The sequence below is a fragment of the Cordyceps militaris genome (genome assembly GCF_000225605.1).
Source record: "Cordyceps militaris CM01 unplaced genomic scaffold CCM_S00007, whole genome shotgun sequence".
Classification (NCBI taxonomy): domain Eukaryota; kingdom Fungi; phylum Ascomycota; class Sordariomycetes; order Hypocreales; family Cordycipitaceae; genus Cordyceps; species Cordyceps militaris.
The window spans coordinates 2,647,363-2,671,232 of NW_006271975.1; the positions used below are offsets into that span (position 1 = coordinate 2,647,363).

The following is a 23,870-nucleotide window of genomic DNA, read 5'->3' on the forward strand; positions in this document are numbered from 1 at the left end:
CGCCTGGGTCGCACGACCGCCGCCCGCCGCCGAGGGCAGGACCCTCGCCGAGCTCGAGACCTGGGAGGGCGACGCCGAGTTTCCCATCAACCCCACGCTGCTGGTCGGCGTCACCGTCCAGACCAGCAGGGCCAAGCGCTGGCAGGTCCTGCCGGGGCGCACCCATCCCATGATGATGGGCAAGGGCGGTGCCGAGGGGTACTTGCTCACGGGGTGGAGGGCGATCCCGGCCGAGGGCAGGATAGCGGCGCGCGGCAAGTTTCAGAAGCGACGGATGTAGTTTCTAGGGGGGGTTACCATTGGCGCTGGAACGACGAATCATGGAAAGAAACATTGGCGTTGGCATTTTGGGTCGCAGTCTATGACCAGCATTTAGACATCTTTGAAGTAAATGTGTATCCCATTGGGAGGAAAAAGTGTTTGCTATATTGACGTTATAAAGCATTTGTCTACTGATGGCCCCTATGATTGTCCCTCCCTGGTTGTTTTTTTATAGCGCCTTGCCCATAAACTTTCTCTTTGTAAAGCTGAGCCACCACTTGCTGGGCTTGGTGTCGTCCTCTTCGTAGACGCGGGCGAGTATGCGTGCTGCCAGCTCCTGACGGACCTGAGCCATGTACTGACGAAGCTGCTCAGCGTCTTGCCTGTCGCGGGGCGGTTCGTACATCTAGCACACCAAGGAGTTAGTTGACCTATCCCCCCAAAACCACCCACGTCCCAATCTGAGAGGGATGGGCACGCGGGGCTCATTGACAGCCTGCAGACTACGGAGAGGGGCTGCGTGGGCTTACCTGGTTCAGCGGCCAGGCCGGGTCGCCCGGCAGCGCAAAGTGCAAGTCGAGCGCGAGGTTCATGACCTCTTTTTGGGCGTCGCGCGCCGTCGCGTGCGGCTTGATCTTGGACAGACAGTCGCTGAGGAACCAGATGCCGTAGATGAGCAGGCGGTCTGCGGGGCCCTGGATCTCAAAGTTGCGGAAGAAGGTGTTTGCGCGGAACAGCGCGAGCACCTCGTCGAGCACGTCGTAGCTCTCGGCGTCGGGGTCGGGCGACTCGTACGCCGGCAGCGCCGGGTCGGCGGCCGGCAGCGTGTAGGCCGGGCCGCGGACCTTGGTGCGCAGCGGCAGCAGCGGGAAGTTGCCAATCAGGCGCGGATTGGGCTCCGAGTTGAAGACGGAGTTGTAGGCCTTTTTGCGTGGGAACGTTAGCAAAACGTGTGGGAGAGAGGCGGGGGTGACGGCGGGAGAAAAGACGCGGTAACGAGCGGGGGAGAGGATGGGAGGAGTGAGGGATTGCGTACAGGCATGCTGGATGGATGCTGGCGCAGCGCGACGATGGAGAGGATATCGGCTGGAGAAGCTGCTTTCAAGAGACTGGTGATGGCGTATGCAGCTTCAATTGGCGGGGCTGTCGCTGGACGCTGTCGTCAGGATGTGGGGCTACAGCTTCTGTGGCTGGTGCTGTTAGGTGCTATTACTGCTGTGGCGGTGAGGGGCGCACGGCCAGGATGTTGGTGCCTTGGTCAGGCTGCCATTTGTGAAGGATAACAGAAAATAGCCGGAAAATTTACCGAGCGCCAAGAATTTGATGTTTCCGTTTTTTTTTCATGATTTGAAAGCAAATGACTCTTTCGGCCAGCGCAGTTTCCGAGTGACACTCTGCTATGAATGTACCAAGACGACCCGTGTATGGTTTGGTTGGTGGGCGGCGAACGGATGAATGGGCGATCAGGTGATCGGTTTTGTGTCGGGAAAGGCTATAAGGGCTATAAGAGTCCTCGGGATCATTGTACAAAAATGAAAAGAAGGCCAATCTTCAGCAAGTAAATACCTGAATATGCTGGCAAGTTGAAGAAATATTTACTGTTGGCGACATGACGGTCGCTAAATTCCAACAATTGACAACATCACCAAGCCAAACCACCAAACCACCAAACCAAAAAGCGTCTCGTATACTAGTATCGGCAAACTCTCGCTATTCGGCATTTTTTATTAGTGCCCGGTTTCTGGCCGCCTTCCCTCCGATGCTTCCGTAGTTATTCTTGGGCTGAGGAAGTGTGCTGCAAGCTCCGCAGCGGGGTTGCGTGCACCATACAAACGTTTTTGGCGGCCGGCTTTCGGGCTTAACGCCGTCATGACAGGTCAATCTCGCCGCCAATAACTCTGACTTGTTTTTTATCAGCTTCCAAGTCATCGAGCTTGATCCATCTTCCTTTCATCCTTTTCTTCTTCACCAACTTGACGATTTCTACCTTGGACATCCATTGATCGTAAGCTGAGATACAACCATGGCGTCGACTGTAGGACAGGTAAGACGGCGTGCCCCTCATTTTGCAGATGCTACCCCTCCGCTGAGCCGGCGGCCACCATGACGATGGCACGCGCCGCCGCTCAGCATCCAGTAAACAATGACAGAAGACCAACCACCCTGACACCGAAAACAGACCATTACTTGCAAGGCCGCCGTTGCCTGGGGGGCCGGCAAGGAGCTCACCATTGAAGACATCGAGGTCGCTCCTCCCAAGGCCCACGAGGTCCGCGTTGAGATTCACTACACCGGTGTTTGCCACACAGGTACGGCCACGCGCGCAATAGACACCACCCAGTGCAAGAATTGAAGCTCATACAAACTCTGCAGATGCGTACACGCTCTCCGGCAAGGATCCCGAGGGCGCTTTCCCCATTGTCCTCGGACACGAGGGTGCCGGCATCGTCGAGTCCGTCGGCGAGGGCGTCACCAATGTCAAGCCCGGCGACAGCGTTGTCTGCCTCTAGTAAGCCCCCCACCCCGATGCTTATCCCATCGAACCATCTTTGACCTTTGGCGCACCCGCAGCACCCCCGAATGCAAAGAGTGCAAGTTTTGCAAATCCGGCAAGACGAACCTGTGCGGCAAGATCCGCGCCACGCAGGGCAAGGGCGTCATGCCCGACGGCACGAGCCGCTTCAAGGCAAAGGGCAAGGACCTGCTGCACTTTATGGGCACCTCGACCTTTTCGCAGTACACTGTCGTCGCCGACATTTCCGTCGTGGCCGTGCAGCCCGACGCGCCGATGGACCGCACGTGCCTGCTGGGCTGCGGCATCACCACCGGCTACGGCGCCGCGCGCGTGACGGCCAACGTGGAGGAAGGGTCCAACATTGCCATCTTTGGCGCCGGCTGCGTCGGCCTGTCGGTGGTGCAGGGCGCCGTCATCAACAAGGCGGCGCAGATCATCGTCGTCGACGTCAACCCGTCCAAGGAGGCGTGGGCCAAGAAGTTTGGCGCCACGCACTTTGTCAACCCCAACGACCTCAAGGGCCAGACGATTGTCGAGAAGCTGGTCGAGATGACGGACGGCGGCTGCGACTACACGTTTGACTGCACCGGCAACGTCAGCGTCATGCGCGCCGCGCTCGAGGCCTGCCACAAGGGCTGGGGCGAGAGCATCATTATCGGCGTCGCCGCGGCTGGCCAGGAGATTTCTACCCGACGTAAGTTACTATTTTCTATTGGGATTGGAATTGTGTACTGACAGATCGCGCAGCATTCCAGCTCGTCACCGGCCGTGTGTGGAAGGGATGCGCGTTTGGCGGCATCAAGGGCCGCTCGCAGATGGGTGGCCTCGTCAGCGACTACCTCGACGGCAAGCTCAAGGTCGACGAGTTCATCACCCACCGCAAGACCCTCGGCGAGATGAACAATGCCTTTGAGACGATGAAGGACGGCGACTGCATCCGCGCCGTTGTCGACATGCGGAAGCTGTAGGCAGCCTGGGCAGAATATCATTGCTAATGTCTGTAGCACGAGGAGCAATAAAAATTGATGCAAGACGTAATTTATGAAATGGTGTGCATTTTCCGGCCCTCCTGTGACGTGATTGAGCTGCGATCAAGGTCATGGCATGTAGGAGTGATGTGGCGGGCGCCGGCCTTAAGTACCAAGATTGGCGACCGACCTTGATGGCTGCAGGCCACACGGCTACATCAACCCCGAGCCATGGCCGACTAGACTAGGCAAAGGTATAATAAATATATGAGAAAAATAGACAACGTCAAAAGACGAAAGAACGCTTCAGAATTTGGAACAAACAAACCAGCAAGGCCGAGCCTACGCACATGCACCACGCACGAGAAGCGCTGCTGGGAATGAGGCGGATGCTATCGGCGACGCTGTATCTTATCGGAAGTGAGGACTGAACGTCGCCTACAAATACAGCGTTTTAAACTCTTTTGCCTAAGTAACCTTGTGTGAGTCTACTTCTGGTTCTGTTTAACTTTTCGGACCCGAACAGTTCCAGAAGCGTATTTTGGGAGCGCTGGCCCGCAAGATTCCCGGATCTCGCCAATCTAGTTATTGCCGACATGCCCAACTACCCTGCACGGGTTGTCCCGCTGGTGGCTTCAGAGCGGAGGAATTGCAACAGAGCGAGAGAGTCGTCGGCCTCCCCATTAATGGCAGATGATGGTCCCAGTCTGGTGTAGAAGGGATACTCAAAATAGGACGGAAAGAATCCAGCATACTCCCAATCGATGATTGCTTTTATCTTGAGAGACTCGGGGTCGACAATTACATTCTGCTGCGACAAATCGTTGTGACAAAAAACATACTCGTCGCTCGCAGAAGGCTGCAGATTCCATCTGTCCGACTCGGCAAGCTTAAGAACCCGATAGGGGGGAATCACAATCCCAGAGGGACCTCCGAGCCGCGATGATCGCAAAGTACTGAGTTTGGCTGTATGACGCGCAAGCTCTTCGCACACCATGGGCTTCTGTTCGTCTGAGAGATCGGCCATGCTAATGCCCTCCACAAACTCGCTTATAAGATAATATGCATCATCATCTAGAAAGTGGCAGTACACAGTCGGGACAGGAATATCGGTACGCTGGCGGATGAATTGCAGCGACTCAGCTTCGTTCATAAGGCGTTCCTTGCCAAGTGGCGGTATGTGAAGCCCTCGATATCCGGTTCGGTATTCCCTCGGCCGCAGGCTTCTCTTTATAAACACCGGGCCACGCTGATAGTACTTTCTTTCGAATGTTGTGGCTATGCAGCCCTCTTCTTCCATGTTGGAGGTGGACATGTTGGAAGAAGCCTGGAAAGACAAATGGTGAGACAGAGGCGTAAATGGCTGTTTCGCGGCTTTCATCCTATTCTGCCACAGCAGACCGCTTGCGCCGGACATTTTGACCATGCCGAAACTATACAATAATAACTAGCCCGTGTCTGCCCCGCAAGCATTCACCGTTTTTAATACATACTTGCCAACCTCGGTCGTTGGCCGTTATAACATGGCAATGTGGATGCCAGGCGATGACGTCGCATGGGAAGAAAGCGACCGCGTCGAGAAGGAATGGATCGCGAGTCTTTTAAAGCCTTCGACACAGCTGGCCATTGGTAACTTCATCGCGAAGCACCGCCAAGGCGTCCCTCAAGAGATTGGTCCTCTCAAGGCCGGCGCATTCAACGCTCTGTTTCGTCTGACATACCTAGACGGCGGCTCCGCCGTGATACGCTTTGCTAAACCGGGTAGGACAATGTTTCCTGAAGAAAGGATTCGAAATGAAGTCGCTACTATGAGATATATCCAGGACCACACCGCCATACCAGTTCCGTTTATTCTTCACTGGGGAACCCGGGAAGAAAGCCCCCTTCATATTGGACCGTTTATTATTATGGACTATGTCAACCATGAAATGGAAATGAGCGCTGCACTTAACACACCAGGGTTCACAAATGACATGCGGCCAATACTAAACCCAGATATTGACGAGGCTAAGCTTGAAAAACTCTATCGCCAAGTCGCCAACATCCTCCTTCAACTCTCCCAACTAGAGCATCCCCTGATAGGATCGCTCGCCGAGACGGATGAATGGCAGCAGTGGGAGGTGACGCGGCGCCCGCTATCAATGCCTATGAATGAACTAGTTCGAATCGGAAGCTTGCCGCGGTCAAAATTGCCTTGTACTACGTTCAAGACTTCCTCAGAGTACCTTGACAGTCTTGCCCAGCTCCATCTTGACCACCTCGCCGCCCAGCGCAACGACGCCATCGAGTCTAAGGCTGACTGTCAGCGCAAGTACACGGCGCGGAAACTTTTCCAGAGGCTCGCGAGCGAGCGGAGGCTCTTGTCTGAAAAGCACGATAAAGGGCCGTTTAAGTTTTGGTGCGACGACCTACGCCCGTCTAATATCCTTATCGATGCCAACATGGACATTGTGTGCGTCATCGACTGGGAATTCTCGTATGCAGCGCCGAGCGAGTATACCTTTGCGCCGCCCTGGTGGCTGCTCCTCGAGCAGCCCGAGTACTGGGACAATGGCTTCGACGACTGGCTCGAAAACTACGAGCGCCGCCTCCCGACCTTTCTCCGGGCCATGGCGTCCTGCGAGGACGAGTACATTGCGGCCGGGCGGCTGCAGGAGACGCAGCGGCTGTCGGGCAAGATGCGCGAGAGCTGGGCCAGCGGCGACTTCTGGACCGTGTACGCGGCGCGTAGGAGCTTTGCGTTTGACACGGTCTTTTGGAAGAAGCTCGACGCGCGCTTCTTCGGGCCGGATGAGGACAGCGGTGCGCTGGCGGGGGGTACGTGGACGAGGAGATTGCCTCTGCTGGACGAGCAGGCGAGGACGGCGATGGAGGCGTTTGTGGATGGGAAAGTGGCGGAGAGCCAGACAAGAGAGTTGCGTTGGGAGCCGGACGAGGAGCCGAGCAGCGGCAAACTTGTGACATGATGTTTGTCGGTTGAGTAGTCCGGACCAATAGTTGAGCAGCAGCAATCTTGTGACCTGATGTTTTGACGGGACGAGTAGACGGATACTGCGTATTGAGCACGTTCCGCCATTGGCTAGGTACCAAATGATGAATGTATTCAAAGCTATGAATAGTTGCCTCCCTCGGCGCCAACTATCGGGACCAAAACGGCACTAGAGCATCGAAATCTTGGGCACTGATCGTGTCCACGTCCTTGCTCTCGTTGGTGATGTCATTATACAGCAAAATCGACTTTTTGCGCAACCTCGTCGCCGTTTCCGCCCTGCCGAGCGCCGCCACCGCTCTGCTCTTCCAATACAGCGTGCGCGCCTCCTCATTCTGGTTCGCCAGCGGATCGACGCCCCAAGCATTGAGCGCCTCGTTCAACAGCACCCTTCCATGACCGCCCCATGTTAGCAACTTTGACTCGCTATCTTCACATACAAAGCTCAGCTTTAACTCACAGTGCTTCCTCGGGCTCGCTCCGCCGCAGGAGATGCTCAGCGAGCTTGTGCGCGACCCGCGCCGTGCACGGGTCCCTCTTGCCGACGACGCCGCAGAGGTGCTCCCACGCGCCGCGCAGACACGCGCCGCTCTCCTCGGCGTCGCCCTGCGCCGCGCGCAGCGCCGCGGCGGCACTGAGCAGCAGGCCCAGGCCCGTGCCCTCGCCGTCGTGCGCGGCGGCAGCGAGGCTCTCGTCGAGCAGCGCCTCGCACTCGGCGAGCCGGCGCTGGGCGAGCAGCGCCCAGGCGAGGTTGGCCTCGGGGGCGCCGTGCGGCACGCGCAGCCGGCGCATGATGCGGATCGCGGCCTGGGTGTCGGCGACGGCCTCGTCGTAGCGCGCGTCCTGGAGGCGGGAGACGCCGCGCTCGGCGTAGGCGAGGGCGAGCCGCTCGTCGTCGGCGTCAGGGCCGCCGGCGCACAGGCCGGCGACAATGGCAAACGACTTGTCCTTGTGCGTCCGGCTCACGCCAAAGTCGTTGGACTCCATGGCCACGACGCCGAGGCAGAAGCGCACGTCGGCGACAAAGGCCGCGGCGTCGGGGTGCTCGGTCGCGAGCCCAATGTGCATGGCCGTGATGAGGCAGGGGATGATTTTGGATCGGTAGCCGCGTTCGATTTGGAACCTACAACCGTTGTTAGCGCAGATTTCTTGCAAGCTTTTTTTTTTTTTGGCGTTTGTAGTCGCTTCTTTACCATGCTCCTTCGGTTATCAGCTTGCCGCAGAGTAAAGCCTCCTCGTCGGATAGCAGCTCTCGGCTGCTTGGGTAGAGGTCCTCGAGTCGCGTCACGGTGTGCTCCAGGTCCTCGCAGGCCGGCCAGCGACTGACCAGCAGCAGCTGCTGCGCGCGCGTCTTGGGCTCCGGAAGCAGCGGCGGCTGCGACGGCGCGGGCAGCGCGGCCGGCCACTCGGCCCAGATGGCGCGCGTGACGCCTGTAAAGAAGCGGTGCCGCTTGTAGTCGTTGAGCGTGGCGAAGACCTGGTTCTGCAGGGCGTCGAGGATGACGAGCTTCTTCTCGGGGCCCTCGAGCACGATGAGCGGCTCGGCGGAGAGCGCATCGCGGCCAGCAGCATAGGCCGCCTCGTCGTAAGGCGGTGTGTCATCATCGTCCTCATCCTCGTCCTCGTCGGCCTCGTCGGCCTCGTCCTCATCCTCGTCGGCGGCGGCGGCGGCTGCGGCGGGCAGGAGCTCAAGGGCCAGCGCCTTTACTAGGGTCTCGGGCAGGCCGGTGCCGAGAAAGGCGAGGAGCTCGAGTAGCCGCAGGGCGGCGGGCTCGAGTCGCTGGGCATCGTACATGGGCACAATCTCAAACATGCCGGAGCAGTCGACTAAGGGAAACGGTGAGCGGTCGTCAAGTCAAGCGCAAGCCGCAGCGGCGGCGGACTAACCTCGCGTAGGTTCAAACTCGCTCATTGTGTCGACGAATCATGTAAGGACTTGTACGGAACAAAACCTGGCCGAGGAGAAAAATGAAGAAAAAGTTGCCAGCTAGGCATGCTCGTCGTTTAGTAGACGCGACTTCTCAACTGCCCCCCCGTTGCTAAATACCCCTCCCCCAGGCCGCACAATGTAGCAAATACGAGGCCGCAAGGCCATTTCCTGTGCGACCGGCTGCGGAGACGTCACCGATTGTTTCTGTTTTCGCCTCCCATTCACGCGCGTACACGTATCAGGCCGTGTTGGTAGTGTCACAGTACGGCTGAACCGAGGGACGGCTTAGCTGGCCGCCACCCAGCCCTCTTCCCCCCCAGGACTTGCATCTTTGTACATCCAACCGTCCAACGAGCGGCGAGGTTTGTCGTTGCGCGAGTTCCGGACCCCGCTTGCCACGAGTGATAGGACACGGAGTTGCCTGCTGGCTCGTGGCATTGGTCCTCGTTTTGTTGTTGTGACGCCGGCTTGACGCAGAAGGATGTCGTCGTGGCATCGGCGTGCAATACATGATATGCACCTGGCCCGAAAGGTCGGGTTGAGCGGAGCAAGGACGCATGTTGAATGCGACCCATGTCTTTGGCTGGCGTTCGATTGTGTTGCTGATTGGAATTATGGAGTGATACTTAATTATGAATAGCTGACTGGCCAACATGGCGACTCTAGTTTGAGGCGGTGATTGTTCTCCGTAGACGGCTAGCTAGTAATACTCTAGTGGCATCCGTGTCGCAGCTACCCGATGTCAGGGGATTGAAGCCAAGCAAGGATATATCGTCTGAAAATGAAAAATACAACAACTCCGTCAGAGCCGAGATTCTAGACCAAGCTGGCTTCAGTTGACACAGCCCGACCGTCTCCCGGTAGTTGAACAGAGCTTGGCGGTTAATCGCTGTGTTATACTACAACCCGCTTACAGGTAAGAGGCGAGCGCTCGAAGCCAGAAAGCATGACGCTTCTTAATTATGCAATTGTCAATACCTGGAGAGGGGTTCTTCTCCCCCGGTTAACACTGATAGTGTCGCGTTGTAGCAGAAGCGGGATCTACACCTTACTAGCAGAAATTTGTCCTTAAGTACTTGATACCTGGCAAAGATGTTTGTTGTGAGCTCACGAGTACGAAATCCCCAACCGCCGACACTACTGTAGCGCCTTGGCTTTGAGACATATTTCGAGGTTGGCCCCAAGTTGGGCAATAATATTACATGATGGTGAATATTCTTGAAAGCTAGTGGCTTGGGTTATGTATTCTTGCAGTACAAGTAAAACGATTAGCGTATATAGACCATGTTGCACTGCCAAGGTTGCAGCGATGGTGCAAAATAAGCGTGCGACTAAAAGCAAACAATATTTAATTTCAATCTAACGACTTTATTAGTCTGGGTACTATCTGTTGAACAGTACGTAAGATCAAATTCATGCCAGTGAGGTAACCCTAAGTAACCCACTTTTTGCTGCAACGCGACATTATAACGTCAATTCTCCTAACAAACTAGGGTGTGTGTTAAACAGGTAACAATTCGATAACCTTCTCGACTTATTACCTGTATGAGTAGCCGCACATATATGCACAATGGTGTAATACGCATGCCACACCTGTGTACGGATATCACCTGGCTATATTAAATATACATAGACCGAAACCTGTTGGTAATGACAACATGGCATCCACGACACCGGCTTTTTAGTGTAGTTATTTGCCGCAAGGGTGGTATGCTTGGGTACAATATTCTATGGCCTGTATACTAGAAATTGACCAAGTCAATAGCATCTAAGAGATAGAATAAGATTAATTTGAATTTCTTCTTTTTTTAAAGTCGTCATCCACGTGTTCCCGACCCCTCGGTCATTGGGCGTTCTCCGAACTGACCCGCCACCCCTACTCGTGTCTCGCCCCGATCACTTTCAAGCCTTTCGTCAACCTCTGCATGATTTCATCCGCTATTTCCAGACGCAGATAATAGCATCTCACTCATTCTCACTGCATGCATGACTGCACTGCTGTTGACTAAATCACCGTCCCAGCATAAGCCGACGATGAAACCAGCCCTGTCCGCATCTAATATTCTTTTTCGGGCAGTAGTTGGCCCTATAATACTCTCGAGTCAACTAGTTATCAAGCCGCCTTCGCTTTATACATGTACAGCACCCCCTTCACACTGGGGTATACCGAAGCCCGCAAAACGCCGATCCCGTCCTCAAGTCAAATTGAGCGGCGGCGGCGACGGCACATGGAAGAGTGGGCTCCGGTGATCCGGTCAAGGCTACTATACATCTGGGACGGTATCCCCTACCAACTCGACTCAAGCCTCGGGGGCTAGTGCATGCCGAGTCCCAAATCCGAGCGTCTACCGAGCGCAATCGATGCTCACATACATGCACCGCCCCTACCAAGCGTAGACGGAAGAAACTGGCTCTGGAACTTTTTGAACCCGGTAGTAGCGGGAGTAACGTAACAATAGGATTTGGTACTTGTACCTGTTAGTTATAGGACTGGAGTGCAGCAGGTCTGCGCTGGAGTCTAGAGCGAACTTTGCAGGTATAGGACAACTCGGACGCGACCTCCCGGAGCGTCTGACAGTTTATAGCGGCGTCAAATATATTAAGTCAGGCTTCTAGAACATAAGAGCCTGACTTACAAGCGCTTGCCATGTGTAGACTGGTGGTCCGAGACGTATGTACCTCGAGGCAAACTACCTCTTGTGCACATACAAAGTAACAGACAAGCCATGTATTCTGGCTATTGAAGCAAGCATAGATTATATATCTTGTTGAGTCAGAAGATGGGTTCATGTACTTTGAAGTAGGCTATGCACCGTATCCTTGTGTGGTTGGTGTCTCGCGGAGAGTGTAAAGGACGGCGGAAGAAAACGTATAAAGGAACTCAGAAGCCAACCATCCAGACGAGTGCATCAACAAACATCATCCTTTACCATCATATCCCATTATATTACCTAACTCTCCCTCTCAAATCCAATTCTACACCAACCTTCTTCCACAATGGTCTACAAACTCACCACTCTCCTCGCCATGACGCTTTCTGCCACTCTTGTCACGGCATCAGCAATTGACAAGAGAATCGTTGGCGGTGAAGAGGCTAAACTGGGCGAATTCCCATTCATCGTGAGCATTGACGCGATGAACGGTCATCCGATCCAGCAATGCGCAGGCACTCTGGTGGACAGCAAGACAGTCGTCACTGCCGCCCATTGCCTTGAGCAAGTCATCTGGTGCCGCGAACAGGCAGGCCGGTGCCCGGGTACCGTATTCAATGTCAGGGCAGGATCTCTGGTACGTATTGCTCTTTATCTTGATCATAGTTCTTCCTCTTGATCATAGTGTGCGCCTGGTTTGAATGAGCCTGGAGGAGGCCGTCCAGTCGACCACCTGTCAGTACACAAAACGCTGACTTTGAATACAGGCAAGAGAAAAGGACGGAGTGCTCGTCGATGTTCAGAACTTTCATATCCACCCCAGCTATGACAACAAGGTCGGCTCCGCCAACGACATTGCCATTCTCAAGCTCGCCGCCGAGATTAGCGAAAGCGCCTCGGTCAAGTACGCAAAGCTGCCGGCCAGCGGCTCCGACCCCGCCGTGGCGTCGGGCGCGATGGTGGCAGGCTGGTAAGTACTCTTTCAGCGCACACAGCATCTACCTCGGGATTAGCCTGCTGATTCATTTTGGTCCAGGGGAACGATTGCGCCAGGCGCACCCGTCGCCGAAACCCTTCGCCGGGTGAACGTGCCCATTCTCACGCGCGGCGACTGCGCCGGCGCGGTCGACACCATGGTCTGCGCCGGCGCGCCGGGCAAGGACTCCTGCCAGGGCGACAGCGGCGGCCCCCTGGTCGACCAGGCGTCGGGACAGCTCATCGGCGTCGTGTCGTCGGGTGTCAGCTGTGGCACCAAGGGTCTTTACACTCGAGTGGCTTCCTTTGTCCCCTTTGTTGAGGAGTACCTGGGCGAGGCTGGCTTCGATCCGCGCCGCTGATCTGTGTTGTGTGCTGTTACCAGAAGGCATCGCTGGAGGAAACTGGTGCTGGTGAAGCTCCAAGGCTACCTCACGACACAGACGAAGTAAGGTTCCATCTTTGGACTAGACACTGCTCCTATTCGAGTAAAGGTTCAAGTTGGATATTGTAAAAAAAAACTTGATAATAAAGTCTACAAATGCTTCTTATGATGTGAATAAGTCTAGATGCGAAATGTCATTGGGAATGCGTCGGTATCAAAGGTGAGGCCCAGTCAGCACCCACGAAGGTGACTGGTACGCCGAGGCAGGCAGCGTTCGGATGGAAATGAATGCTTCGGCCACTAACAAGCCTCAAGCAACAATATACAACGTTCCCGCAGAGGAACAGGGTGAAGGCAGGAGAACAGGAGTGAGAGCGTGCCTCGGCCGCCGGGCTCGACCACGAAGCCAACGAGGGTAGAGTTGACGAAGCTGAGCCGGTGCACCTGGACGGACATTGCGTACTTTACGCAGCGCTCAAAAAAAGATGGGAATAAAATAGTAGCAAAATGGGGATGTACGACAAAAGACGATATAGCTTCAACAGTAGCGCAAAAAAAAAAAAAAAACAAAGGATACGACACAAGATCTATGGAGTGGCGGGCAGAGTACGGTATTGCAACATGTCAAGCCATGTAACTCTCTTCTCTCACCAACCCCGACTATCTATCCACTACCCTAACTCCCGTCAACCCTGCTGGCGTTTAGCCTCAAGAATAGGCTTCACTTTTGCAGCCCGGCGCTCTTGGTTGGCCGGGCCGAGCCGCCAACACCGGACTAGCCAGTGCACTTGGGCGGTTATAGCGCCGATTGGTTGGCCGCCAAAGCCCACAGGGGTCCTCCCCCTCCACTTCAGCCTCGGGCAGGGGACAAAGGCTTTTATAGCATCTCAATACAGATTACAGTGATTCTTTATGGCGGAACATGGCCCCCGGAGAGGGGTTGCGCCCCCCCAAATGGTGAGAGGACATGGTTCACGTGAGAACGAGGCTTTCCCTCTTCATCGGGGGCCATCAGCCAGCGCGCACGCCAATTCGCAGTCTGTAGGTTGTCTGTCTCGTTTCTTGTGCGACAGAAAAACTTTGCTTCCCCCCCTCCTCCCAGTCGTCAGCGCCAGCCATGTCGCTGAGGAAAAACTCGCCCGTGTCGGTCGCAGCCGCCGCCGGCGACGAGGCTGTCCGAAAGTACGGGCGCGCGGCGTGGCTCGAGACGCCGCGGCTGCTCTTCTTCCACGAGCTTCCCTCCTGGCAGCAGGACAACGAGCACATCCTCTCCAGCTACAGGTAGCGTACCCCCGACCTGACCCTTTCTCTCTCTAACCTGTTGCCAGGCCGACGTCGGGCTCGGCATGGAAGTCTGTGACCTCGCTGCTCTATCTCAACAACCAGACTGTCAACACGTATTCGCATCTCATCGGGGCGCTTGCTTTTCTGCTGCTCCCGTTTTACTTTTACAACGACGTGTTTCTGCAACAGCCAGAGGGCCGCAAGGAGGACGTGCTTGTTGTGTCAATCTACTGCTTCGGTGTCGCCGTGTGCTTCATCTTCTCAACCATGTGAGTGGACCATCCGACGGCAAGCACGGTATTACCACTCTCCTTTCTGACGCACCACAGCTTCCACACCTTGTGGAATCATAGCCATGCTGTATGCCGCTTCTGCAACAAGCTCGATTACCTGGGCATCCTCGTCCTCATGTGGGGCGCAGGCATCCCAACAATCTACTACGGCTTCATATGCAATCACACCTTGAGGGTTGTGTACTGGACAATGGTAGTATTCGTCTTTGCCTCTGACCCTACCCCATCTCTTCTAACTGCAAAAAAAAGACCTCGAGCACAGCACTCTGCTGCATGATCTTCACCCTCACCCCGGCCTTTGTCACGCCCCAATACCGACACATACGCGCCAGCTTCTACGCCGGCTTTGGTCTGAGCTCCATCATCTTTGTTGCACACGGACTCCTGCTTCACGGATGGGAGCTTCAAAAGTCGCGCATGTCCCTAGTGTGGATGGGCTGGATGGCAACCGCCAATCTCGTCGGCGCGGCCATCTACGCTGCAAGAGTATGTTCCCTAGCACACCCCGCCATGTGCTCGCTGCTGACTAGTAAAGATTCCCGAAAGATGGGTTCCCTATACCTTTGACAACTTTGGCGCAAGTCACCAGATCCTTCACATGGCCGTCATGGTGGCTGCCTGGATCCATTTCCGCGGCTTGATCGAGGCCTTTCACATTATCCGGTCGCAACACAACATTTGCGGCACAGTATAGAAAGTTAGAAGAGCGGCATTCAAAATGGTTATAGTATACAACACTAATCCAACCTACAACCTGCCCGCAAAGTTCCCTACAGCTTTTGTACAATAAATGGTGCCGACCCGTCGTCCGCCTTCAGGACCAGCCGCAGCGTACGCCCGAACCGGCGATACTTTTCCGCACGATCCGCCTGCGCATCAATGTGCCGCACCTTGGCCCATCCATTCGTGACGCGTATAGACGGGTCTGTTTCAATGTGGATAAAGGTCGAGCCGTCGCCCCGTGCGCGGATGCGTCTCCCGACAATGTTGCCCGTCGCGCCGAGGTCGCTAAACTCCCAGCCGTTGTAGACCCCCGTCGTCATTCTCTGGTCATTGCCGGTCGCCGCGCGCTTCCAAAATTCCTGTGACAGTCTGTCGAGTATCGCCACGCGCTTCCCTTGCAATGATTCGTCGCCGTTGCTCAAGACGATTTGGGGATATGTGCGTTTGGGGTTGTAGGTCCACTTGCCATCCTCCATGTCGCTGTTGCCAAATCCATGAATCTGTATCACGGTAATGGCTTTAAGCCCGCGAAAGCGGTGGTAGGCGGCGGGTCGTGTCAAGTCGTGTGCCAGTTGCAGGAACAAGCTGTGCTCATTGTGAGCCATGTCGGACGAGGTGGCGTTGGACCAGGTGGATGACGTTTTGGAGGATTCCGTACTATATCGGTGGATTCCTGCGATGAAGAAGGAATCTGCGTTTGTTTCGATAAAGGTCCTGATCCCCAGGTCAGGCGTGTTCATGTCGAACAAAGGATGCGGGACCTGTATTGAGATTGGCGTGCCATAGGAAGCGTCCCTGGGACCAATCTTTGCGAAAATGTACATGCCCCAGTTTCGCCTCGCGACGCCATTCTCATCGACCTCTTCGCGCAGGATCAAGTAGTCACGCGTGCGGCCCTGGCCAATGTCGTGGTACTCGACAAAGGCGTAGGCGTAGAGGGCGGCCATGGCACGAGCCGCGTCCAAGTCCCCGCGACGCGCCAGAGTCACGGCGCGCGAGAGATCCTGGTTGGCCGCGTCGACGCCGGGCAGAAATGCGGCCCGGACATTTTTGCGGTGAGGAATGGTGCCGTCTTGCAGGGGGATCTGGTCCCGGAACTGGCCCACGTATTCTTCCAGGTCGCCACGCTGGACGGCCTGCGTCATGATGCCGAGCTGCGGCAGCAAGATCAGTGATACGGACGGTGGCTGAGTGTCGGTTTGCTCACCGCCAAGGAGAACAGAGAGATGCAGTGGTATAGGCCGAGGTGAGGCAACATGTCTAGGGCGCGCGGTGCGTTTCCCTTGCCATGAGATTGCAATTGCGCGCTCTGGTTGAAAGAGTGCAACAACTGTGGTGATGGTGAGAGAGGAGCCAGGAGATCCTCGAGGATTTAAAAAACGGTAACACGAGATGGGCAGCGAGACGTTAATGCCCAGTCGGATGATGAAACGGCGTAGTCCACTGGCTGGGTCTCACCGCGAATAGACAGGACTAACTAGCATCGGTGAACAGACCCACTCATCGTATAACCCGTCCACAGATGAAGTCGGAGATAATTTGATGAGCTTGCTGGCGCAACGAGATAGGAATTGGTTGTTAGTCTAAACATTTCTCTTTAATTTAAATTCCACTTTATACATGATGCATTTTACTACAGGCGCATATAATGCGTCTCCCTCCATACCTTGGTTTGTACCTATGGAGCAAATTCTGTTTCTCTTGTACATGCTTTGAAATTCCTTCTATTTCTCGTGGTAGGACAGCCTGTAAAAAACAAAGCGGAACAAGTATGTACGCCTTTTTGTTCCTCGAAGACGAATCTACCCAGGGCAAAAAAGAAGATCTGTGGCTGCGCGGGTTGAACCCCTCACCGTGGCTGCCCCTCCATCCGGCACCAGCGCGCAGCGTGACAAAAAAAGAATTAATCCGAAGTAGGCAATTGAACCCAAAGCGATTCGAACGCTTACTGCTTGAATGTTAGATATTGCGCTGTCGCAAGAGGAGCCAAGATGAGTAGACATACACCTTCAGGTAGTTCCAAGAACTGGAATCTGACGCGCTACCGTTGCGCCATGGGTCCGGCTTGGCTTCGTAGCTGCTTATTGAATGTGTAGTGACACGATATATATTCCCTGGGCCAAGAAAAATAAACACGCAAAGAAATGAGCAAAGTGCAAAAAAATGATCACCGAATGGTGGGAATTGAACCCAAGGCGATTCGAACGCCTAACCTTCAGGAGATACCATGAGTACTGGAATCTGACGCGCTACCGTTGCGCCATGGGTCCCAACTTGATGTCGGTTCAGCTATTGTGCACCATCAAGTGTAGGTGTGGGGCATTCTAGGAAAGACAACAGGCAAAGAGTCTCACTCATATCAGGTGTCATAGCAAGTGGGTTTTCAGCCCATTTCGAAGCGAGCTCTGTATTTAGCGAGAAACAATCGTGACAAGAGATAAAAACTTAATTATGGAGAAATTGCTACATTAATATCACCCGCTAACGTTACAGAGTTCCTTCGGCGGCAGGAGGTGACCTTGACTGTGTATCTATCTCCTGGAAAAAAAAAATTAGCGTAGCTATTTATTCAATAAATTTACGCCACGATTCTTTGTTATGTTGTGCCCCAACCGCTCGCCCTCACTGGCGGGGTCGGGAAAATGACAGACGCGAATCTGCAGTGCCCCGGTTCCGGCGTGGTATGCTATAAGCTAAATGTCTGGGCATTGTAGTGGGAGTGGTTTGTCCTTGCCGTAGTTGTGAAGCGGTTTTGTTACATCCGCGCGGCCCTCCGCGCCGAGTCTTGTAAATTAGCGACCTGTCCAGTCTCAAATATTGCATTTTGTGCAATTATACTGGGTGGCATACCGGTACATAGCAACTATAGTGTGAGGGAGACCACAGTATCTGGGACGGCCAAGTCTGTTATCCCTTTGTCGTAACGGAGCAACTAGGCCGCGAGACCCGCCAGACAAAGACAACTAGGTACCGGATAGGTACTTGCTAAGGCTAGGTTGAGGCTAGTTGCACGAGCTGATGGCTCATTTGCTGACTCTCGTGAAGTACCTCCTATCATCCCTCGAGCGACGTAGTTAGACCAAACTCGTGTCAAAATCCTGCTTGCTCCTTTATGACCAAGGGATAAGCGCCGCCAATCGTGGAAGCGCTTGGACGCAGGCCCGAGTCTCATCGTAGCGCTGGCTCTCAACAGGCGACTTGACCCTCACCGCCAACTCATCAAGGTCACATCTTGGAGCCTTACTGATACTTTTATTGTACACAACGTACACAACCCTCCCCGACAAGTTTTGCTTTGTTTTGGCCACATTGTTGCAGCGCCCCTTTTTTTCGTGCAGAGCTGACTAAATTCTCGCAAAATACAAGAGACTTTATTGAGTTTCATGTAAAACATATATGTAAATGTGCGTACTAGTCATTCCACAAACAAAAAATGCGCCCGCTTGTTTTGACATCATTAACTACACAACCAAACATTTACCATATCTTCTTGCAATGTCATCCAGCTGCCATGACCCTTTGTAATTAAACCGCCAACTCGACGGGAGTAGGTTCGCGTGTCCGGACGCCCGCCAACTCGACAGGAGTACGTTCGCGTGTCTGCACGGGAAGTTCCTGCGGGATATAGTGAGGGATGCCTTGGCTGGGATAATAATCCGCGGCAGTAGAAGGCTTGTTCTCTTCGGCCAAATCACGTGCAGCCTTCCTCTGGGCGTCCGCTTCCGCCGTCGCCGCCGCCGCCGCCGCCGCCGCCCTTGTCTTCTTTTTTCGTAGCAGGAACCAGATCAAGCCTCCAAGGAATGCGAGGACAGCAACAGCGCCAACCACGATTCCGGCTATCGCAGCTGTCGACAGAATTTCCTTGTTCTCCCCGCCTTGCTGCGGCTGCGACGTGGGCTGCGACGAAGGAGGTGTTGCCGCTCCGGTGGGACACGCTTGTCCGCCTTGCACCAGCGCATTCTTCTCATCCACCGCCACTAGATCTTCGTTTGGGGTTGGGTTTACTTGCCATATGGAAAACTGGCCAGAGTCTTGATTGCTCTGCAAGTAAGCCAACGACAAAAAATCCCTTCCTAGCCTCGGCATACTTTTGGAGTTAACATCCTGAAGCGAATTGATGAGGATCACCTGAGAGGAGCTGTTGGCAACGATATCGCCAGAATCTACTATCTTTGTTTCTGGAACGATGAGTAGGCGATTAGGGACTGCTATCTTCAGGCCCCCCTCAAATTGGATCGTCATATCGCCATCATATCTGTTCTTCTTGTCAGCAATGTCTATTGTTCGGAATCCGTGCCGGATACTTACAACTGGTCGTTTTTTGCACTAACGAGACCATTCCACCAATGAATACCTGTGGATCGTTTCCCTTCTACTAGCTCAGTTGCGGCCAGTAGGTTGCTAAAATGTGGTGTGCGAGGCATATCCATCAATGATGGCAATTCGGGATAAACACAGGCCAGTAGAGCAGTCCCGCCGTTATCAGAGGGGAAAATTGACTTGTCTGTGCCGTTGCGGAAGTTGAGCAAGATGTCGCGAATGGTGACAATCATGCCAGTCGGGCAGTTTGCCTGCACGGAGATGGTGCCAGTGTATGCCGTGCCGATAGTCTTCGCTTTGTCGTATCCACCAATAACAAACGACCCGTCAAGCTGGTCCCGGGGAGAAGTGCCCTCGAGGCCCCAGAAATAGCCGAATGACCGCGAAGAAATTTTGCCAGTTTGGTACAGTGTGTCAAGAAATAGTGATCCGGACGACATTCCGATGATGTTGAGCGGATCGTACGCTTGTAGGCCCCAGTTCGAAGAGTTGGTAGCCCGTCCGATCGGGAAGTCGCCAAGTGACACATTGTTGTCCAACTGGAGCAGATCTGTAAAGTACGCGTACGAGTCACTGGTAAACGGGTCTTTGGGGGGCACAAAGCTCTGGTTGGTCGATCCACCAGATTTGGACTTGCTCGGGTCGAACAGTCCACCGCGAAACGTAGCACAGGCATCGGGCGTGTGAATAAAGTCCTCATACAGGCACTGGGGCCCAAAGACATAAGTGTTGTTGTTGTTCCTGGAGCTGCGTTAGCACTGCAGAGATGGAATGTGCGGCGAAGAGGAGGCGGAATTACCATCTTGGCTGGAAAGCAAGTGTCTGGGGAGGCGTTCCGACTTGAATCGATACGCCACGGCGGATCTTGCCATTTGAAATGGTAACATTCTGGATAGAGAGACGAACAGGACGAGGGTTGCAGTTGGTGCCGTGCACGGTTGGCAGCAGCAGTGTCCCAACTGCCATGAGTAGGAGCAACTTCATGAGAGAGGCTATACTCATTCTGAGAAGTAATGAAACATTTGAAAGAAAAAAAAAAGCAAGAAAGAAGAAGGCGGAGGGGCAGACGAAGAAGACGAAGAAGAAAGCAGGAAAAAAGGATGACTCTCGACCGACACCAAAGTGTGACAACCGTCACACTATGAGATGAAGGAAAAAGGCAAAGGGGGCGAGATGATCCATCTAACCACCAACTCCCCCTCTTGCTGCTGGCCCCCCCTGCTCGAACATTCGCAATGGGGACGGTGGAAACCGCACCTATCAGCTTTGTATCTGCAGCTACCTATCTGCAGCTTGTCTGCAGCTTTCTGCAAGCAGGTCTCATCACTCATCACTTCATTTCGCGGAACCGGGTGTAGCCAAATCTCACACCCCTCCTAATTGGCTGAGTACTATCCGGTGTACGCGCCTGCAAACCGTTGACTAGTGCTGGTTTGACAGCCTTACGGGCAACTGCGGGTACCCGGTCTATGCCGTAAGGTGGAAATGTGGAAATAGAGGCTTCCTCCCCTGTCGGAGCGGGCGGTTAGCTGGGGCTGAAGCTACGAACCGTGCGTTAGGTATTAATAGGTAGTGTGGGCTGGTAACTAGTTGTATCCGTCCAACGCCCACCCTTCTTTCCAGATGGATCTTTCTTGCCTCGACATGACTGCTTCCCAAGGTCACTAACGCAACCATCGCTCTTCATGGGCTTGGCTTCCTCGTCATGATTCGGTCGCTCCTTAATCGGCGCCAAGTGCACCTGTTCTGCTCTGTCTCTATCTTTTCTATCTGCCTTTTCACATATTATTTCCTTGTCACATCCGATGCCAGACGCTCGACGCGGATATCCAAACTCCAACCAGCCGCACATACACATACTCCTCACACACCGACCGACTATGCGGCTCCGACATCCGAATCGATATGGTGTCAGGAACGCTTCGGCCTGCGCTACCTCGACAATCTGCGTAATTTCTCAGGCTCCTATTGCAAGCCCGAAGCAACATCGTCGCTGAATTGCTTTTGGTCCGAGACCGCGAAGGACCGCCTCGACACTACCTGTTATGCGAGGGGGGCGGTCTTTGACCCTGAGCGGAAGGTTTTTCACATCGACTGTCCTCTGCGTGCGTCCGAGGACAACGCCCACGGGCTCCCTCGCGTACCGGAAGACATGCACGCATACTGGTATGACACTGGTCCGCTGCAGATACTCAACAAGTGCCTCCTCCTAGACGGCGGCGCCGCCCCGAGACCGGATTCCGAGCGAATTACAATCCTTGTCAAGCGGGAAGGCACGAGCAACCTGTGGCATTCGCTCATGGAGATTATGAGCCTCTCCTGGAGCCTCGACTCGTTGCAGATGTCATCAACAGAAACGGGCGCCGCTTACCTGTCTCCGAGCCATATGAACTCTACCCAGATTGTTCTAATCGATGACCTTGACTCTGGGCCATACATTGAACTGTGGCGTCTCTTCGCCCAGATGCCCATCCGGCGCTTGTCCGAGCTTGATGCCGAGGAGCCGCCAAGCAACATAGTTGTCCCTCTGGTTGGTGGCAGCAACCCACTCTGGCAGGGCGACTGGCAAGAACTGGCGTGCACCGAGGCTCCTCTCGTTAGTACATTTGTTCGCCGCGTCCTGGACCTTTACAAAATTTCCGACGCAGATGGTGATGCTGTCAGCACCGGTGGCACCGACGCAGACATCGTCGTGACTTTTGTTGATCGTAAAGGCGCCCGTGAGCTAGTGGACCAAGATTCCCACCTCGAAAGGCTCAGAGCAGCTGTCCCGCACATGAAGCTGACCGTCGTTGACTTTGCTTCTATGCCGCTGCACCAACAGGTCCAGGTAGCACACCAGACTGACGTGTTGCTCGGGGTTCATGGCGCGGGCCTGACACACTCCATGTTCATGAAACCTGGCGCGGTGCTGATAGAAATACTACCGGCTGATTTCACACATAAGGGTTTTCGAAATCTAGCCCAGATGCTAGGCCATAGGTACTTTCGTACTCATGCGCAGCGAGTGGCTTCCAAAAGCAAGCGTGATTGGCAGCAAGACCCAGTTCAGATTGACCAAGAGCGCCTGATCACTGCTGTCAGGGCCGGTGTACAAGCCATGTATTCAAGAGGGGGTAGGAGTTACGATGTATCATAAGCCAGTAGCCAGTTCCCAATGACTGGGATATTGTATTTCGAGCGATTTCTACTATGGTTGCCCGACCAGTTAATGCTCGCTACTGATGTCGATAGAAGCAACTTAAATTAATCTTAATGACAAAAGGTGTTAGATGCGGATTTGAGATCATACTATGGAAAATTGGCCCTCTTTTAGTCTATGTAAGAAGTCGTGAAGTGCTGCTGTTCAACCTTCAGTTCATGTATCAGTTCCCAGAGTACAGCAAGCGCCCAGTCGAGGAAATCGTTGACCTTCAGTCATCAAATTCGCATTCTTCGGCCGAGCCAAGAAAAATAATGTGTCGTTGCTCTAATCTCGGTGAAAATTCCAAGTTGTTCTTGGCAGCATGTATGGCAACGCGCATAGTTCCACATCATTACTAGCTCCAGGTCAGCATATCGATTCGAGAACTTGAACTCGAGATTCGTCGGCCCCCTCCCCGGCAGTTTCTATGGTATGCGACTACCAAGGGGCTCCCTTTTTTTTTTCGCAAGCGTGTTAGTATAGCCCGTCAATAACGATACAAGGACATGCAACATACATTGTCAACGTGAACTGGACGGAAAACTGCATCAGTATCATGCACCCTAACCAGCTCCGGGTTCGGCCGCCGGTCCAGCGGCACCTCGACCCTCGACGACTCGTAGTATGCGCCGTTGTACATTCTGTCCCTACACGCCTCTCGCCACACGCCTCCAGGGCCCTGGTGCTCGACAAACACCCGCACCTGAAGCTCCAGGCCGCCGAGCATGCCCAGCTTGTCCCACGGCTCCGTCCCCTCGCGCTCTTCGTCGACGAGCCTATACACGTCCGCACGGCCTGCCTCGCGGTCATGGCTCTGCGCGGGTAGCTCGGCTCGACGACCATGACCGCGTCATCCTCGAGGGCCGCTGGCTGTACGGTGGCGAGCCGGCATCGTCTGCCCGGCGGCACGAACATCCCGGGCCCGTCGGTATCCTTGCCGCGCCACACGTACGGCGTGGTATACGGCAATACAATATACAAGCTTGCGGGTGCCAGCGCCTTGGATTGGTATCGCAGGTGGCGGTACACGATGCCGAGGTACCCGTCGTCAAGCGCGAACGCAACGGGCACCGCGAACCGCCTCGTGCGACGCAAAAGATCCCCAAAAACCTCAAAGCACCGACCCTTTGGCATCACGGACGGCCCCTCTGGAGGCATATGCGAGTGCACCGGGTCATAGAGGAGGTGGAGGTGAAATATTGACTCTTGGTCGAGATACAGAACGTCGAGCTCCGGGCGAAAGCACCGAAACGGTGTCATGCAGCGGGCGACATGCGAGGCGCGCAGGCGCACGCCGCCCACCTTGGGGTCCAGAGCCACGGCGCGCGACTCGCGGCAGATGTGCATGGCCAAGGGGAAGCCCGTGTCGACGGTGAGGGGCAGCACGGGCAG

At 54.6% G+C, this 23,870-nt stretch overlaps 9 protein-coding genes across 9 annotated transcripts; 5 read left to right on the top strand and 4 right to left on the bottom strand.

The window, feature by feature from the left end:
• Positions 1 to 490: 490 nt before the first annotated feature.
• Positions 491 to 1,303, bottom strand: CCM_09049 (ARP2/3 complex 21 kDa subunit; the record flags this gene model as incomplete). The annotated part of the gene is made up of 3 exons (XM_006674183.1): positions 491 to 667; positions 792 to 1,184; positions 1,298 to 1,303. The coding sequence occupies 3 exons, from the start codon at positions 1,301 to 1,303 to the stop codon at positions 491 to 493; spliced, it is 576 nt and encodes a 191-aa protein (XP_006674246.1).
• Positions 1,304 to 2,284: 981 nt separating this feature from the next.
• On the top strand, positions 2,285 to 3,744 carry CCM_09050 (glutathione-dependent formaldehyde dehydrogenase; the record flags this gene model as incomplete). Its single annotated transcript, XM_006674184.1, has 5 exons — positions 2,285 to 2,305; positions 2,441 to 2,570; positions 2,635 to 2,770; positions 2,833 to 3,470; positions 3,524 to 3,744. The coding sequence occupies 5 exons, from the start codon at positions 2,285 to 2,287 to the stop codon at positions 3,742 to 3,744; spliced, it is 1,146 nt and encodes a 381-aa protein (XP_006674247.1).
• A 604-nt stretch (positions 3,745 to 4,348) lies between these two features.
• On the bottom strand, positions 4,349 to 5,161 carry CCM_09051 (Protein kinase-like domain; the record flags this gene model as incomplete). Its single annotated transcript, XM_006674185.1, has 1 exon — positions 4,349 to 5,161. The coding sequence occupies one exon, from the start codon at positions 5,159 to 5,161 to the stop codon at positions 4,349 to 4,351; it is 813 nt and encodes a 270-aa protein (XP_006674248.1).
• A 106-nt stretch (positions 5,162 to 5,267) lies between these two features.
• Positions 5,268 to 6,710, top strand: CCM_09052 (Protein kinase-like domain; the record flags this gene model as incomplete). Its single annotated transcript, XM_006674186.1, has 1 exon — positions 5,268 to 6,710. The coding sequence occupies one exon, from the start codon at positions 5,268 to 5,270 to the stop codon at positions 6,708 to 6,710; it is 1,443 nt and encodes a 480-aa protein (XP_006674249.1).
• A 172-nt stretch (positions 6,711 to 6,882) lies between these two features.
• CCM_09053 (tetratricopeptide repeat domain containing protein) lies at positions 6,883 to 8,546 on the bottom strand (the record flags this gene model as incomplete). The annotated part of the gene is made up of 3 exons (XM_006674187.1): positions 6,883 to 7,123; positions 7,194 to 7,856; positions 7,927 to 8,546. 3 exons carry the CDS (start codon positions 8,544 to 8,546, stop codon positions 6,883 to 6,885), a joined length of 1,524 nt encoding a protein of 507 aa, XP_006674250.1.
• Positions 8,547 to 11,660: 3,114 nt separating this feature from the next.
• CCM_09054 (trypsin precursor) lies at positions 11,661 to 12,651 on the top strand (the record flags this gene model as incomplete). Its single annotated transcript, XM_006674188.1, has 3 exons — positions 11,661 to 11,951; positions 12,082 to 12,284; positions 12,351 to 12,651. The coding sequence occupies 3 exons, from the start codon at positions 11,661 to 11,663 to the stop codon at positions 12,649 to 12,651; spliced, it is 795 nt and encodes a 264-aa protein (XP_006674251.1).
• Positions 12,652 to 13,791: 1,140 nt separating this feature from the next.
• CCM_09055 (hemolysin-III channel protein Izh2, putative) lies at positions 13,792 to 14,945 on the top strand (the record flags this gene model as incomplete). The annotated part of the gene is made up of 5 exons (XM_006674189.1): positions 13,792 to 13,955; positions 14,003 to 14,227; positions 14,288 to 14,444; positions 14,501 to 14,737; positions 14,787 to 14,945. 5 exons carry the CDS (start codon positions 13,792 to 13,794, stop codon positions 14,943 to 14,945), a joined length of 942 nt encoding a protein of 313 aa, XP_006674252.1.
• Positions 14,946 to 18,499: 3,554 nt separating this feature from the next.
• Positions 18,500 to 20,296, bottom strand: CCM_09056 (aspartic-type endopeptidase, putative; the record flags this gene model as incomplete). The annotated part of the gene is made up of 3 exons (XM_006674190.1): positions 18,500 to 19,251; positions 19,302 to 20,035; positions 20,094 to 20,296. The coding sequence occupies 3 exons, from the start codon at positions 20,294 to 20,296 to the stop codon at positions 18,500 to 18,502; spliced, it is 1,689 nt and encodes a 562-aa protein (XP_006674253.1).
• A 703-nt stretch (positions 20,297 to 20,999) lies between these two features.
• Positions 21,000 to 22,433, top strand: CCM_09057 (DUF563 domain protein; the record flags this gene model as incomplete). Its single annotated transcript, XM_006674191.1, has 1 exon — positions 21,000 to 22,433. The coding sequence occupies one exon, from the start codon at positions 21,000 to 21,002 to the stop codon at positions 22,431 to 22,433; it is 1,434 nt and encodes a 477-aa protein (XP_006674254.1).
• Positions 22,434 to 23,870: the final 1,437 nt, after the last annotated feature.